We start from the raw sequence: 16,570 nt of genomic DNA, 5'->3' as shown, positions 1-16,570 counted from the left end.
GAGGCTGAGGGAGCTGGGCCTGTTCAGCCTGGAGAAGAGAGGGCTGAGAGGGGATCTGAGCAGTGTCTATTAGTACCTCAAGGGAGGCAGTGAGGAGGATGGTGCTGGCCTCTTTTCAGTGGTGGCCACCAACAGTGCTAGAGGAAATGGCCAGAAACTGAAGCACCAAAAGTTCCACAGGAACTTAAGGAAAAAATCCTTAACAGTGAGGGTGACAGAGCACTGGAACAGGCTGCCCAGAGAGGTTGTGGAGTCTCCTTCTCTGGAGATCTTCCAAACCCGCTTGGACGCAGTCCTGTGCCACGTGCTCTAGGTGACCCTGCGTGTGCAGGAGGGTTGGACTGGATGATCTCTAGAAGTGCCTTCCAACCTTAAGCATTCCATGATTCTATGATTCGAGGGTGGTGATCCTTCTCCTCTATTCAGCACAAGGGAGATATGTCTTCAAAGAAGAGTGTACAAAAGAGACATGGACAATGTGAACCAAGTCTCATATGAGACAAGGCTGAGACTGTTTATCCTGAGGAAGAAAAGGCTCAGGAGAACAGTGAAGGATGAAGAGGGCAGGGGCCAGACTCCTCACAGGATGAGAGGGAACAGGAACAAACTGAAACACAGGGAATTCTCTTTGAACATAGAAAACACTTTTGTCACTGTGGGAGTGGTTGAATACTTTGTCACTGTGGGGGTGACGTATGTTTCCTATCATTGGAGATATTCAAAACCTGACTAGACATGGTCCTGGGCAAAATGAGCAGCACTTTGAGCAGGTCGTTTGGACCAGAGAATCTCCAGAGGTCCTTGCCAATCCCAACAATTCCGTGTGATTTGATGTATTATTTGACTTCTGTGCTCTGCATGAAAGTTTCTCTGCCAAAGAATGAGGAAACAGATGAGGAACAGACCTATTTCATGTTGGTAATTAATATTTAGCTTTCAAGCAGTCAAACACAGCATTCACGCAGGTCTAGACAAAGAATACTATAGTGTGAACATTACAAGTACTATCATACACATCTTTCAAAGCACCTTCAAGTGTCACCTGCTTGATTTACATGCCTGCATGTTCATAAAATGTTTAGTATGGGAAGAAGCTGACTAGCACTCACTGGAAGTCCAGGCACTCCTGGTGGTCCCTGTGGACCTGGAGGGCCATCTTTACCCTGAAAAGAAACCGGAAACATGAGAAGTAAGACAAGTTCTTCATACACTTCTATCATATGAAGTTTTAGCATATTTAGTATTCAGAAAGAGAGAGAGAGAGACCACTGTGAGAATCAGATCTTGCACCCTGCATCACAGAGTGTACAAGACTTCCCTGAAGTCATTCCCATTTAAACCGGAGATCTTTCTTTTTACATGAAGCATCCGATATTAATTATATGCTCTTTTAAATACAGAAGCTCCTAAAATCACTGAGAAGCTTCCTCTAAAGTTTAATTATATTTAATACAGGGTGCTTAATTTCTTCCATCTAGTCAGGAAATAGAAGTTCGGTATTTTATAAATATTGAAACAGAGATTATGAGAAATGCGTAGCTGACACTGCTAAGAAAAAAAATAACTGCCCCTTTCAGGCTTTTCTGGTGCATTACCATAAAAAAACATCCAAACAACTTTCAAATAAATCAGCTGTACAAAATTCTTCATAGATTTCTTGAAGGTTACATCTGTACTGGTATTTTCAGTGGTGCCAGGGAATGTTTTTAGACCCTGGAATTTGGTCAGTCTGTGCTGTGACATCCTTCAAAAGGTCTCAAGTTGGGTTTTGACAATCCCCAGGCACAGTTCATGTGACAGCATGGATCATGAAGCATCCTAATATCTACATATATATAGCAATACATATATAGCAATAATGACTACATCCTTTCAGATGTAGCCATCTTGCTCTAGAAACTAAAAGACTTTAATAAAGGCAGGCCACAAACTTGTCCTTACTGCCAGAGAAAAATTGGAGGCATCTTTTAATGTGCTAATACACATGCATGCAGCCTCCTGCTCTTCTCCCAGCTACAGACTGTCAATCTGCAATGATCTGACAAATGGCAAGCATGTGTTCTGATTCACTGCTGCAGGCAATTTACTGGACGGAAAAGAGGTACAAAAGGCTCTTTAGAGAGCGGGCCCAGGGTGTTCAGAAGAAGTCTCATAAACTGGATTTAGTTTTGGCTAATTTGGAGTTCCTTTGTGTGAGTAAATGCAACTGCAAGAACAAAGCAATCCGCAGTTATTTGTGTGGGTGCAGGTGTGGAATTACTTCAGGTTGAAGCCTTCAGACGACATGACAATGGTTCCAGCTCAGCTCTACTTTACAGGAGTAAAGCTAGTTAAAGGTAGTGATTGAACACATAATCCATAGCTTACTATATCTCCTGGATTTCCTGCTGGTCCAATTGGTCCAGGTGCCCCATCTGGTCCCTAAATAAAATAAAGCAGAAACAATGCGTGATTGATATATTTTGTACATTTGTCAATGCTCTCACTGCCACAGATGGCAACACTAAAGTTTTCCCTCATTTACTCATTTTAGCATTCATTCCTTCGTTCATCACAGAAAAGCAGTGCCAATCTCTGCATACAATCAGTCTCCAAAGCCAGAAATAGTCAAATATTTGAGATCGGTCCTGGCCCTCCCTTCTGAAAATAGGGGATGATTAGGAAAAAGCCAATCTTGTCACAAAAATAACTCTGAAGAACAGAAATGATAGGAGCAGTTTGAACCATATTCTGTGGAAGGCAAACTCCTGGAATCACGAGTCAATGCAGATGGAGGGAAAAGTCACAGCAAAAGCTGCAGAAAAAAAAATCTAAAGGAATACGACATTTTGCTCTCTTTTGTCAGGATCCATTTTGCTCATTTCTTTTCAACATGAGTACATTCAGAGGGTCTCACGGGACATTTTTAAAGGGGTTTAATCCTCCTGGAATAATAATATGGCTGTGGTAGTAGACTTGTTTTTTTTTAAAGGGGTTTAATCCTCCTGGAATAATAATATGGCTGTGGTAGTAGACTTGTTTTTATTGCCATTTTCTCCTAAAATAACAATTCTCAAGAAAAGACTGCAGGAAAGCAAATGACCCGCAAAACAGGACTAAGTGTTGTCCCAGCAGCAAAGCATTCAACAATCTTTAGGCACCGCTACATCTGAAAATAGATTTTTTATCCAAACCTCTTTTTTGGTTCCTCCAATTGTTTAGTCAATGGAATGCAAATTCTGCTTTGAAGAGATTGTGTGGATCCCCAGAAGAGATGAAGGGTGTGCACCCACAGAAGAACACAGCCAAACTGTACTGGAAGCTGGAGTTCAAGAAGTGATGACGGTGGGCAAAGGAGATTGAAAAGACCTTCTTTAACGAAAAGTCACAGCTCTTGGAGGATGTAAGTGGTGACACCATGGGCAGGACAGCCACTTACTTTAACCTTGCTTCTGCAACATCACACGAGCATTATGCTTTTTGAAATAAAAGAATCATAACTATACTTGTAGAGAGAGTATGTGGAATGAGAAAGACCATGATGCAGAGGCATACACGGGAAAGGATTCCTCATTCAGAAGTAACCCACAGCTTATGAAAACTAGAGATAATCCAGTCTAACACTATTGTATCTTAACTGAGAACTAAGCAACACAGTTTTATCTGCCAGTTACAGACTGATTACTTATTCTGGATAAGGAAACACATGCTACAAAGAAGTCTCTGTGGAAGCGCTTTCATGATCATTGTCTTATATAAAGAGATACACTGAAACTTAACATCGATTTACAGAGTGAGATGAAGCAATAAGTGCAAAGTGGCTGATGTATTAAATAGCAATTACCATTAGTGGGGAATTCTATGACACTCACAGGACCATTAGGAACCCACTGAAAAATGCAAATGTGATTTACAGACAGGTGGGAATGACCCTTTCTGCCATATGGAGCTTGCAACAACATTTATTAGTAACGAAAATATAGGAGCACCTGCTTTATACCAGAGGAACTTACAGGTGGACCAGGATTTCCAGGAGGTCCTGAGAAGCCTGGCATTCCAGGATGGCCCTGAAAAATGAACATGTATTATGTTTTTTTATGCACTATTCACTTATTTAGCAGAACTAAAATTGTGTGGTAACATCAAAATAAGACAATATCAAGACAGCTGGTTATAAAGAGATACTACGTTTTTAAAGTAAAGCCTTGGTTTTGAAAGCATGCATTTTGCAACATTTACAGTGTACTTTTTTACTGTGTATGCTGTATGCTAACAGGAGCTGAGAATAAACATTGTGAATTAGATAAGGTAGGAGATCAGGGAGAAAAACAGAAGCTGTTTAAAATATCTTACAAATCTCAGTCTAGATACTGGCTTGCACCCTGAATTATTGGCTTAGCCCTTGACACAATTAAGCCCAACGCTTACTCTGATTAGACAGTCCTCCTCCTTTTGGCATCTCAGTTCCTCCTAAAACAGACCCTCCTTGCACTCATCTTCCAGGACTAATAGAAACACTAGCCTTTCCCATTAAAGATTCACCTTCTGGTTCTCATCTACACATTAGCAGGGGAAGACTGCAGGCTGGGCAACGTAGAGAACTGGATGCACTCAATCTAAAAATGAGGAAGCATCATCTGGGACTCCCCCAACACACGACAGAGACAAGCCTTGCAGGAAATGGAGAGCCTGAGGAGCCTGGAGAGCCTGTATTCCCATCTGCATAGGCATCTGAGGCTTAGAACAGTGAAGACCTCCTATTTTCTTGCTCTGCCTCTGGAAATGGGACTCTTCTACCAACACCATGGCAGTTTCTCATGAAGAATCACAGTCACTGCACTGTTGGAAAGTGCACTCTTTACCTGCTCTCCTTTTTCTCCCGCATCCCCAGTTGTACCACGGTCTCCTTTAGCACCCTGGTAACAACAACAAAAAAATCCATTGAAAGTCACATATATCCAGTATTGCATCATACTTTTAACCATCTTGTAAGCACTCGGACACTTGAGCGTCAAACACAGAAGTTAGGACTGAATCCTGCTTGCCCTTCTCTTAAATTCTTCCCTACACTTTCACTACTGATTTTAGAGCCCAGATACACGGAAAAAATGGTCTTTGACAAGTATACATTTATGGAGGAGATGGGGGTATTTTTTTTTTTTAATATTGTGGTCTCCTGGACATAAAGAGGACCTACAAATCCTTAAAAATGCACAGATTGTTTGGCATTGAACTAAATGGGTCTCTTTGGTAAGGAATTATCCAGACTAGTGCAGATATACATTTATAGAATGAGCTAGTAATACCCTCTCCCTTTAGGGACAACAAAGGCATTTCAAGGTTCAGTCATAAAATTCATACCAACAAAGTGCCCTTCTCTCCCTCTCTCTACTAGCAGCAACAGAAAGGAGACAACTAACTGGTATGTAAATGCTTGTATTAAACTTAGAAATAGCAATCTTACAGCTAAATCTTACAGCAAAAAAAAAAATATCAAGATGATGGGGAGCAAATTATGACCTGAGCAATGCACAGGACATTAATGCATAATACTGACTATGTAAATGATACTTTGGTTCATTGGAGGAGACCTGGGAGACAAGTGAGGAAAGAAGAGACGCTATTTATCAAATAAAAGAGGCACAATTCATTTTACTAGAAGGAAAGAAATTGGTCATGCAGCTAGAGCAAGGATCTGCAGTTCCACTGCTACACTTCGGAATGGTGCCTAATACCAGTTTTTATGGTAGTGCTAGGGACCATACAGCATTTTCAAAAGAATAGAACTCTCTGTGTCTTTCATCCCTTAGGATCCTGCATATATAATCAAACAGGAGCACTGTCTTTGTGTTTGCAACTTTGGAGAGGTTTTAGAATAAGTGCTCTTAATATTTCAAAATGTGATTTCATGTTTACTCATTTTTAAACTATTATTTAATAGTATTCACATGCCACTTTAAAAGTGATGCTATTTAAGCTAAATATTCATTCTTGCTACCCAGCTCTCCACCTGCTCCTTACTACATAAGAATGCATCAGAAGATGAGGTATAGCTCAGAAATTCTGCTTAGGATTTCTACCTGATATTGTAGCTATGGGTTACTAGTTATTTTCCAAATTTTGTCCCAGAGCACACTCTCATTTGATCAACCTATATTTACTTTCGAGACTCTGCTTCTGCCCCCCGACTCCCATATCTTTAATTGCAAGGTGTAAAATTAATTTCTCAATCTGAAATAACTTGTTATACATACTAGTAGGTACAAATACAAGGATATTGAAATAGTACATGTTGTTTTAGACAGTAAGTCAGAATGAAGGCAAGTCTGGGGAAAAACTATCTGTGCTCTAGGATGAACACACCTTATCTCTCCCTCCATTGATCAGGTTTGATTCATTTCACATTAGGAAGTTGTAAAGGTTTTCACTGTAAGCAAGCACTGCCATTCTGAACAGACTGATGACAGAGTTACTCATGGAAAAACCTTGAAATGTTACGTTATTAAAATCCTTCAGACATAGCAAGCTTGAGTTTGTGAAGCAGAGGCATGCAGCTGAAATTAGCTGTTCTTCCTATAGCATGTTTCAATGAACATTTGGAGCCTGCAGATAAAGCAACTGTGGCAGGTGTTTGGAACCCAGCAGTCCACTGCATCACCTTTAATTTAAAGTGATTCAAGCATACAGCATTCAAAAAGGAGGGGGGCATGCAGAGTTGCTACTGCTGAGGCTTTAATTTCTTCCTCACCTGATTAAAATGAAACTTACCCTAAAGTCTTTAGCTCTCTCTCTCAAAAAAAACAAAAAAAAAGGAATGAATTTCATCATCAAGAATCAAGCTCATCTAAGTTTTTGTGAATAGAGGGATGGTATGAGAAAAGACTGAATTTAACTATTTAACTGAAACATCATCCATATGGGAAGCTGTGCAGTTCTAAGCGCCTGTGACAAAATTTCACTCCAGTAAAGGAGTCTAGCTAACAGGCAAGACCTATCCCTTACAGAAGGATGGATGCCACCAAGATCCTGCTTCTCCAATGCGCTAACTAATCACAAGAACATTTTGGTTAGGCAACAGGGGAAAAAACAACCAACCTTTGCACCATCCAGTCCAGGTAGGCCTGCAGGACCTCTGGGACCAGCAATCCCCTGTAATACAGAGAGGTAGAGGTAAATTCTAGTTTCCTGCTGATCAGAAACGGAGAGAAAGTCAGCAATGATCCCTCACAGCTAGAACCATGCAGTTGAAAGGGTTCAGTATCACGAACTGCTTCATGCTCCAGCACACACTGTGTTGGTGGGATATAGTCCTCTTCTATATGGCATCAGACAGGCTCATCAGCACAACCTTACGCACTCCTAAATATGCAGTGGGTCTTTCCCAAATGGGCTAACCCTTAGGAAAAGTCTTTGTCATTTCCAGCCCTGGTTACTTGGAAACAAAACATTTAGAGGGGAACCATAAGCAGTGTGTCATGAAAGGATTCAGTCTATAGGACTGCCCCTTCTGAATGACCGTCGAAGTGACCTTACTGAGGCCAGCACAGTACAGCACAGTACAGTCATCAAGATCCCGATTACTTGGAGTAGTAACATTCTCTTTCAGGATTTTTACAGAAGCGATGGGTTTCCTGGAACAAGAATAGTCACTGTATTTTCCTCTTCCAAATTTCTCCCTGCAGTTCAAGTGGGATGTGGCATCCCTCACTTCCTACCTTAGCTTCTGTTTTCTCTTCCCAAAAGACAGGATTTTTATATCAGAGTTGTCAACCTAGATTCACAAAGTATTAAGGTATCTAAAAACCCACTAAAACCCATATCTAAGTATTCTAGGATAAAGAAAAAAAAAACACTCGAGATATTTCTCACAATAACTGCAATTCATGGACAACAAGTGAGCAAGAATGCACAGAACAATCATGGATAGACTGGCCAAATTGTCAGTCACATCATAGGCTTCTTCGTTCACTTTTATCCACTTAAGAGAGCTGAATTTAGAAAGGAAGAGAGATCCACAAGGATCAAGGACAGGAAAAAAATAAAAAAAAAGACTGCTAGGAATGTGAATAATAAAGGATCTCTGGATAGTAGAAACTCAGCACTTTTCCTCTCCCCCAGTCCTCATGACCTACAAAAAAAGTTTAAGAGATTAATTTTGCTGTGCATCACTTATTAAGAAGTGATCCCCCTTCCTTCTTTTCAAGCCCTCTGAAAAATTTGTGCCATTGAAACAGCAGTCATTCCTAACTCTTCCCCTCAGGCATCCTTGTAGTCAACAGAAAATCCATACAATGATCACTGAGCTTTCAGGAGTGCACTCCACTTGCTCTTCAGTCACCACTCTCTCTTCTTCCTCAAACACATCCACTATTCCTTCTTCTGAACAGGAAGCATCATTGAAAAATTTCTGGCACAGGCAAAGTGTGCCAGGATATTTATACTACCAAAAGCTACCCTACCAAAAGCTGATATCCAGCCCATTGACCCACAGTCATCTGTAAAGTATTCAGCACATTGCTGTTGCAAAAGAAAGCAATCAGGTGGAAATATAAAAAAAAAACAAGTTAGAATGCATCCAAGGAATGGCCACTCTTTCTAGCTCTCTTACCATTTTGCCATCCTGGCCATCTCTACCTGGTGGTCCTCGGAGACCTTTATCACCTTTGAAACCTGGAATGCCGGGTAGTCCTGGAGGACCAGGGGGACAGTCACTGCACACATCCTAGGAAGGAAAAGTAACATTGAGAACTAAATGAACAACAGACTGGGGGCCTCTTACAGGCCCTGCAGACCCCAAGATGAATATAGCAGTGTGGTGCTAGAAGCACAGCCTACAGGCCTTTGCATTTCAACCATGCTGAGGGGCATGTGGGTTACTTTGACTTGTAGAACTGCAGCATGGAACACAGCAAAGGTCAGCTCTGAGTTCACACAGACGCCCAAGGGGAATTTCTTACCAGATGTGTTGGACAACTCCTGTGTCATCATCCAGGATCAAGAAACAAGGGAAAAGCTTTTCCTAATGGGGAGATCGGACAGCCAAAAACCAATACTACCAAGAAAAACTCTGTTGCAAAGATGCAAGGCTTCAAGTCTACTTGAAGCTGTAGAAAACTGTCACAACTGTGTGAAAAAGTTTAGTTATAGCATAGGGGGCAGACTGTTAAGGAACACCCAGGTACAGCACAATGTCTGACTAGGTGTTTTGGAAAGGAAACTTCATTCATCAACTAGCATGTTGGAGAGCTTGGAGATTACGAAAAGCAAATATCTTCATGTCCTAGTCACATTCTGTCATGGAGAATTACAACCTCCCGCTTCAAAATACTCGTTGAAGCATCGTCTTGGTGTATTACTTTTTACATTTCTACTGATCTCAAAAAATAGAAAAATAAAGAAAAGTATGACATTTCTATTTCAAAGATAGACTCCCTTCAGCAAGGGGGGTGAGCCCTGCTTATAAAGGACAGAATAGCCCAGTCACCAGATGACCAGAATGGTTGTTCAGAGATCTGGGTCCAAATTCCAGCTCTGGCAATGTTCTATTTTAAAACAATGAGATAACTACCTTTCTGAGCATCTTTACGTATTTAACGTATATGTTCTTCAGGGTAGAGTTGCTACTTTATAACATGCTTGTAAGACACCCAGAGCAACAGAACCCTAACATCACCTGGGCTCAAAGTGCTGCTGTCCTTAGAGCTGTATCAAGCATGAAGTAAAAAAATAAAATAAAATAAAATAAAATAAAATAAAATAAAATAAAATAAAATAAAATAAAATAAACAAAAAATAGAGTGTATGAATGTAATTTTATAAACAAAGGAAGATGGGAAAGGAACATCAAACTTCACTCAAGAACTAGTGTTTTTTACAGTCCAAATCCCAAACAAGTCCCAAACAGTACAATAGAGTAAACTTTGGAATAATAGTTGGTGGTTTGAGAAAGGCAGCTCTGCATGAAAACATTTCACAGTAGCAATCCTAAATTGCTCCTTTTGTTAATGAGACTGGTTTAAAAAAGTAATTACGTAGCTTCTTTTAATCAATAAGAAAGGATTTCTTGCCATGTCTCAATACTGCTTAAAAATCTCCCAACTCAGTCCATGAAAATCTGTACAGATTTATAGCCAGCAGCCATCCACCTATCAAATACTGACTCAAAATGACCTTAAAAAGTCTCAGAGCTTTTTTTTAATATATATATATATATATATAAATCAAACACCATGCTCTAAAGGATCCTTGTAGGATGTACTGCCCCTTGGGACTGTCAGAGGGCTTTTGAATTTCATCTCCAGCACATGCTCCAACATGCTGAGAGGAGTGCAGAAAGGAGATCTGCAAGCTTCATGGTCTGGCAGAGAGGTATCTTTGCACTTGTATCTTAGACACTTTCACGCCATAGACTATTAGTCAGGTTTGAATCAATTATACAAGTAAAATCCACGGCCATTCCCTAAAGTTGATTACCTTCACCAAGAGATTGATGTCCTCTGGAGAGAGCAGGGGAGAGGAACCCTGCAGAATGAGAAAACTATTATATGAGGCAATATTAAAAGGCATCAAAATATGAGAAAATTTCCTATGGACTGATACTTGCTTTTTTCTTGCACTGTCCAACTTTGAACCCTCTTGCATTATAAATATGCAATATCATACCTGAGATGAACTGAAGTTTTCATATACAGGAAATGCAGTTCCTGCAGAGAATACTCCAGACTAGCGCTAAGAATTTGCCGTTAAAGTGTTGTTTTTTATGCAGGCATTCAATTATTTTCATACTGATCCAGAAGTATCACAGGCATTTTTACCATAACCCCTTATAGGTTCTTATTGTTTTCCCAGCTGCTCTGTCTAGAAGAACAGCGGGGAAAATGTATTGAACTGCTTTCCAGAGGTGAGGTAGGAACTGAGATAAAAGGAAAAACAGAAGCACAGCTGAAAAACAGTATTTGAAGATGTAACAGAGAAATGAAATCACATACTGGTTTTCCAGGAGGTCCCCTTTCCCCTGGATTTCCAGGAAGACCCTACAGATCAATAGAAATAAAAATCTGTGAGATTATTATACAATAGTACCCTGACTGCTCTCACACACTGTTGACTGCTCTGGACTACCACACATTCCTGCTTTCTGTCACTGAGATCACTTCCACAGGTTTTTGCATGCAGCAATTAACTCCTTCAAATTACCGGCATCATTAAAAGGGACCCTCTCATTACTTTGACATTTCTTAATTTCTCCCTTTTGAATCTTACTTATCTACAGAATCAGTCACAAAACAAGTCTCTGCTGAATTCTTATATCCAGCTGGCTCATGGTATCTGACTATTCCAGCACATGCATCATTCATTGCTATTGATTATCTTAAGCTACATATGAAATACGTCCTTTCATAACTATCTATTTCATGTTTTTGAGACCATGAACCACTTCTGTAACTTCTTTACTGATTTCACAGAATCACAGAATGGTTAAGGTTTGCAGGGACCTCTGGAGATGATCTAGTCCAATCCCCATGCTCATGCAGGGATACCTAGAGCACGTGGTACAGAGGACATACATGTTCTAAATCACCATTTTTATCTCTATGGAAGGTTTCGTTTCTTTTTTTTAAAAAAAAAAAAAAACACTTCTTATTTGTTTTTAGTCTGATCAATAATGTGGCAGGAACCAGCTGGGGAAGCCTCCAGGGCAAGGAGATTCGCTGCTCAGGATGCTAGTCAACACTTTGAACCATATAAGTAGCGTCTCTCAATTAGACTAAGCTCAGCAAGGTCTCCTCAGGGGAAATTCTGAGATTGTCCAAAATTTCCACCTTTCAGAATTAGTCGGATATTTTGCTGGGAAGCAGGCTGAGAGTTCTGTCAATCACCTTGTCTCAAGTTTATATCCACTCGCCCATCAGTCCTACATGTTATCTACTCAGACAACTAGATAGGGAGTTTCTAGGCCACACAGAGAATTAATGACTTAAATGCACTGAGTGTGCCTACAGGCACAGTCCAGAAAACCTGTCACACCACAATTAGAAATACAGGACTAATGTAAAATTCTTTGCATCTCACTTCCAACTTACATTCCATACATCTTGCCACAAGACAGAAAATCTGAAACTAGTTTGAGGGTTCTCTTGCTATGTCCACATTAAACATTTCTAAGTGAACAACAAGCCTTCTACTTGATGGACAGGAACTGCAGTGGAGCTAAAGTGGAACTGAAGCATTATTGAAAGTCCATGGATGAAACTCCTGTCTCCCGAGGAACTAAACCACAGGTGAGAATCATAAGAAAGTAAGATCTGAATGAGATTCTCCATTTATAACTCTTTACAATCGTCTTTTGGAGAAACTGAGGTGTTTTGATAAAACTTTGCAGCTGTTTTTAGTTTTGATGCTTCTACAGAGCAGCAATGCGTTAGAAGACTGTGATATGTTCCCAATCACAGAAAAACCAATTCAGAAGTGTCTTTCCCATAGCTATAAATAAACTATTTTTACTCTAGAGCTTGCTTACAGTTCTTTTGCTTAGGGATCTGAAGCATGATATGGAAGTATGGTTCGAATTTGAATATTTAAAGTGGATTTATTTAAAGAAGGAAGGGACATGAGAAAAGAAGACAACGACATCATCCAAAACTGAAATCCTGAGAAATATTTAAGCATGGCTTAGATATCTGTGTGCCAACAGAACTATTTGAGACTAAAGGAGATAGAGCTATCTGCATGAACACTGTGTGATGTGGAGCTGGTGGTGTCTTTAACAGAGGCAAATAAGCCAAGCTGAGAAATAAAGCTATGTGCCGTGGCTGATGAACCTGAAAAACACTGGGTATCCTGGAAAAGTCAAATGGTTGAAAGATACAAGAGTGCAGGAGGAAAACATCCTTTGAAGAATTCCTGTCTGATACAAGTTTAATAAATCAGGTGTGGAACGATGGCACTGTGGCATGTTGCATTATCAGAGAGCAGGCAGCAATCAGAAACAGAGTCCAAAGCAGAGGAGGGACTGCTGGAATACAGAGGCCCAGAATTAAAAAAAAAAAAAAAATCACTCTTGGCTATTGCCAAGCTGCATACATCTCAGAGCAGAACGAAAACACTAGAAGGAAGGCAGGGTGTAAGTGCATCTGACAGGCTGAATAGCATGAGAGGGAAATGGAGAAGGACAGAAAAAATAAATAAAGCATCTGCACTAAAAACTGCATGGCACTGGAGAGAAGAGCTGTTGATGCACAGACCAAACTAACGACCATCATTCAGAAACCTCATAAACTCCTGAAAAACAGTTGAGTTTTAGAGCCAACAGGAGCTGAGATAAAGGGGAACATCAAATAGGAAGACTGTTGCAGTGCATCAGTGTGGGGAAAAGAAGTTAGAGATGAAGAGGTATGATGAACAGAATCCAGAATACTCAATGCGTTTGCAAAATCTGACACACAGGAACGGCTTCAACCTGGACACTGACGGAATTTGCATGTGACCAACCACACAGCAGTGCTCAGATAAATAATGGATTTGAAAATAAAAGAAAATGCTTATAAGGAAGCCAGACACACAAGCTAGTAAAATTGAAGACTTATAAAAGTGAAGTACTATTAAAAGACTGGCAATTACATAAAAAATGCAACAGCTTAAGCAGGTTATAGTTTGCAGGAACAAAAAGCCAACACGAGGTTTGGTAACTGTGCTTTGATTTGTGGTGTATGAACTTCAAAGCAAACACAAAGGCTCATTGGTTTTGACTCTCTAACTAGATGAATAAACTCACCATGCAACAGAAAACTCTACTTTTCAGACCCAAAGGCACTAATGTATGTATCCACAAAGCTTTCACAATTATAAAAATAAATGCAGGATGAGATTACCTTCCTAGGAATACTAGAACTTAATTACCAAAATAATTAACATAATTTTTAAATTAATTAATTCAATGTTTATGTTAATTATGATTAGCATAATCAAAAAACAGAAAGATTCTATTAAATAACAGTAGGACAAGAGAATGTCTTAGTGAGACTGTATTTTAAAGGAACTAGGTAGGCATTTTAAAACATTTTCTCCTCCTGCAGACAAGGAGAGGAGTATGGATACTTTCAGAGAAATAAGTTGAATTATTTTTTGCAGCTCTCAGAGCATGATATGGATCTGGGCAATTTCTCCAAAGAAGGCACTAAAGGCTACACTTTTTTAATACTCAATACAGGAAATATTGCCATCTTGAAATGAGTTTTGATTTTTTCCCCTCACAGGAAAGTTCAATAAATAGTTGAAGGAACCAAGGGCATGAAAGCAGAAATGATATATAATAGCCCTGTTGGGGAGCGAAGTAGACTTGCTACAAAGAAAAACAGTAGAAAGACCATACAAAAGCACAAAGAAGGTATTTGTTAGGCTTTAGAAAGTGGGAATTCAGCTAATTAGACAATATGCCAACTTACAGACATGAAAATATTTACACATGGGAGAAAGATGGAAAAGAAAAAGATGGTAGCAGATTCAGTTCTTTGTTTTACCCCAGAAGAAGAGAGCCTCTAGCAAATGACTGATATAATGAATTTTGTGGGGCAGTTCATAGAAATAAAAAACAAACCTCATGCTAGAAAAAAGCCAAACATACACAACTGTACTGAGAACCTAAGAAAGCAATTTCAAAATCTAAAGTTTAATAAAACAAAATACTATCCTGTGTCTTTAACATTTGATCAAACTACCAATCGATGTTTCAAAAGGTGATCTGGCACTACTGCAAAAAACAAACAAAAAAAGAATCATGGTACATGCTTCTAGGGCAACAGAAAGAGGCTGGGATGCATGCAAACAAAAACTCATCCGTTGACTTAAATAAAATTACTCTGGTCAAACCCAAGTATTCGATATTCCGCCTCTGGAAATGTAGCTGCAACTCTGATTTGACAGCATCAGGGAAAATCATAGCTTATAGCAGACACACTTTCAAGAGCATCTCATGAGTGTGCAATCGGGAAAAATAATGCAGTGACCTGATGTACATAAATATGACTTAAAAAAACTATGTAGTCTCAGGAAAAAAAAAAAACATGGAATACACTAGTACAGGCCACAGCAAAAGACAAGACATTGAGGAAAGTCACTAAGGCTATTGCAACTGATTAGCTTGGAAATTACAGTGCAAGTTAATACTAGCATTTCAAATGAGAGCTTTCTCTAACTCATGAAACACACTATTTAGACACAGCAGGGTGCAAAAGTGGATATGACTCAAATAGTACAGGAATGCTACGTGGATGTAGAAGAATGCAAAAGAAAAACCCGAAATACTTTGTACTCATCATAAACGAAAGCGGAGATCAAAAAATTGCAAATGCATGATTTTGTCAAACTAGGTAGCTCTGTTGTTTTATCAAGAAACATTAAAATATGCCCTGAGGTATGTGTAGTTCTATTTACATAACCTGAAACACAGGTAGAATCACTTCTCAGGTAACTGGTCAGAATACAGAGAGCTTCTAAAAGACATATGGAGTGCAGTCAAAATAGTTAGTGTAATGGAATGTGTTTTATAAGTACCATAATAAATGGTAATGTTAGAGTAACTTTCTGTGTGGGAAAGTAAAGATTTAAAAACAGTGATACCGCTTCTCCAAAAGCTGACCAATGAATGTAGATCTGAGTAGAGACAGAAGAAATTCAGAAAAGCCAGTTTCCTCACACAGTAGACTTATAATAAACCCCTCTATTCTATCTCCTATTTATGACCTCTTGGCTGAAATAACTCAACTATCTTGAGTTAAAGCAGAAAACTGTAGGGGAAGTCAGGACATGTTGCTCAGGGAGAAGGGGTAATGGAGACAAGAGATATTTTCTTCCATGATGGGGTGTTTAGGAATACCAAGTGCCAAAAGAACTGGGTCATAGAAGAAGAGCAGGGGTCTAGAAAACAATATCTTCTTCTCCAGATGCTAAGGGAAGTCCATACCAAACTAGGGAACATCCTTTAGGCTAACTGGTGTATTTCAGTGAAGTTGCACTAGAGATGAAAAACCCATGCATGGACTTCATGAGAAGTGGCACCCATTTGATGCCATTGGGCATCAAAACATCACAAAGCAGCACCAAGGACACACCATAATAACTGTTCACATCACAGCATTCACAAGCACAAACGCAAAGATCCAGCCTTTCAAATTCTTCTGAGTCACTCGCAAGGAGTCTTCTCCCACAACTGGTTTGTGTGTCACTGAGCTGGTGACCAGCAGAGAAGCTTCCTCTTCCCCCCGCTGACTGAACACTGTGCCAAAGCCAGGCAGTGAGAGGGGTCAGCCCTCCAGCTGGGAGCTTGTCACGTTTTCCTCTGCTCCTCAGCACCATGACTCACCCGTTGAGATGGCAAGAGTTAGAGGAACATGCTGAGACAAGGTTAAAATGTCATCTCTCATGCACAGCATTGGCAGCAAAATTAACTCAGACGCACAAAAAAAAAGCTTTTTAATGGCTGCAGTCCTATTTCATAGAATTATTACAGACAACTTATTTCAACTGCTTCTGAGAATTTCCTGAACAGCTTAATGATCATCCATTTGTTGTGTGGGATCACTCCCTAGTGTTA

General features: G+C 39.8%; 1 protein-coding gene across 1 annotated transcript in view; it reads right to left on the bottom strand.

Moving 5' to 3' along the window:
* COL22A1 (collagen type XXII alpha 1 chain) overlaps window positions 1-16,570 on the bottom strand; it is a 187,385-nt gene that overhangs the window by 17,935 nt on the left and 152,880 nt on the right. Inside the window, exons 43-50 of the mRNA XM_088535206.1 lie at window positions 10,968-11,012; window positions 10,453-10,500; window positions 8,588-8,701; window positions 7,075-7,128; window positions 4,842-4,895; window positions 3,993-4,046; window positions 2,368-2,421; window positions 1,110-1,163 (exon numbers count right to left, since the gene is read on the bottom strand). Of these exons, the coding sequence (XP_088391332.1) occupies window positions 1,110-1,163; window positions 2,368-2,421; window positions 3,993-4,046; window positions 4,842-4,895; window positions 7,075-7,128; window positions 8,588-8,701; window positions 10,453-10,500; window positions 10,968-11,012 (477 nt within the window). The remainder of the gene's footprint in view (window positions 1-1,109; window positions 1,164-2,367; window positions 2,422-3,992; window positions 4,047-4,841; window positions 4,896-7,074; window positions 7,129-8,587; window positions 8,702-10,452; window positions 10,501-10,967; window positions 11,013-16,570) is intronic.

Source organism: Tinamus guttatus, unplaced genomic scaffold (genome assembly GCF_059628265.1).
Source record: "Tinamus guttatus ecotype Peru unplaced genomic scaffold, ASM5962826v1 Tinamus_guttatus_pri_ptg000038l, whole genome shotgun sequence".
Taxonomy (NCBI): Eukaryota; Metazoa; Chordata; class Aves; order Tinamiformes; family Tinamidae; genus Tinamus; species Tinamus guttatus.
The sequence above is the reverse complement of the archived record's forward strand: the minus strand, read 5'-3'. Positions and strand labels throughout refer to the sequence as shown.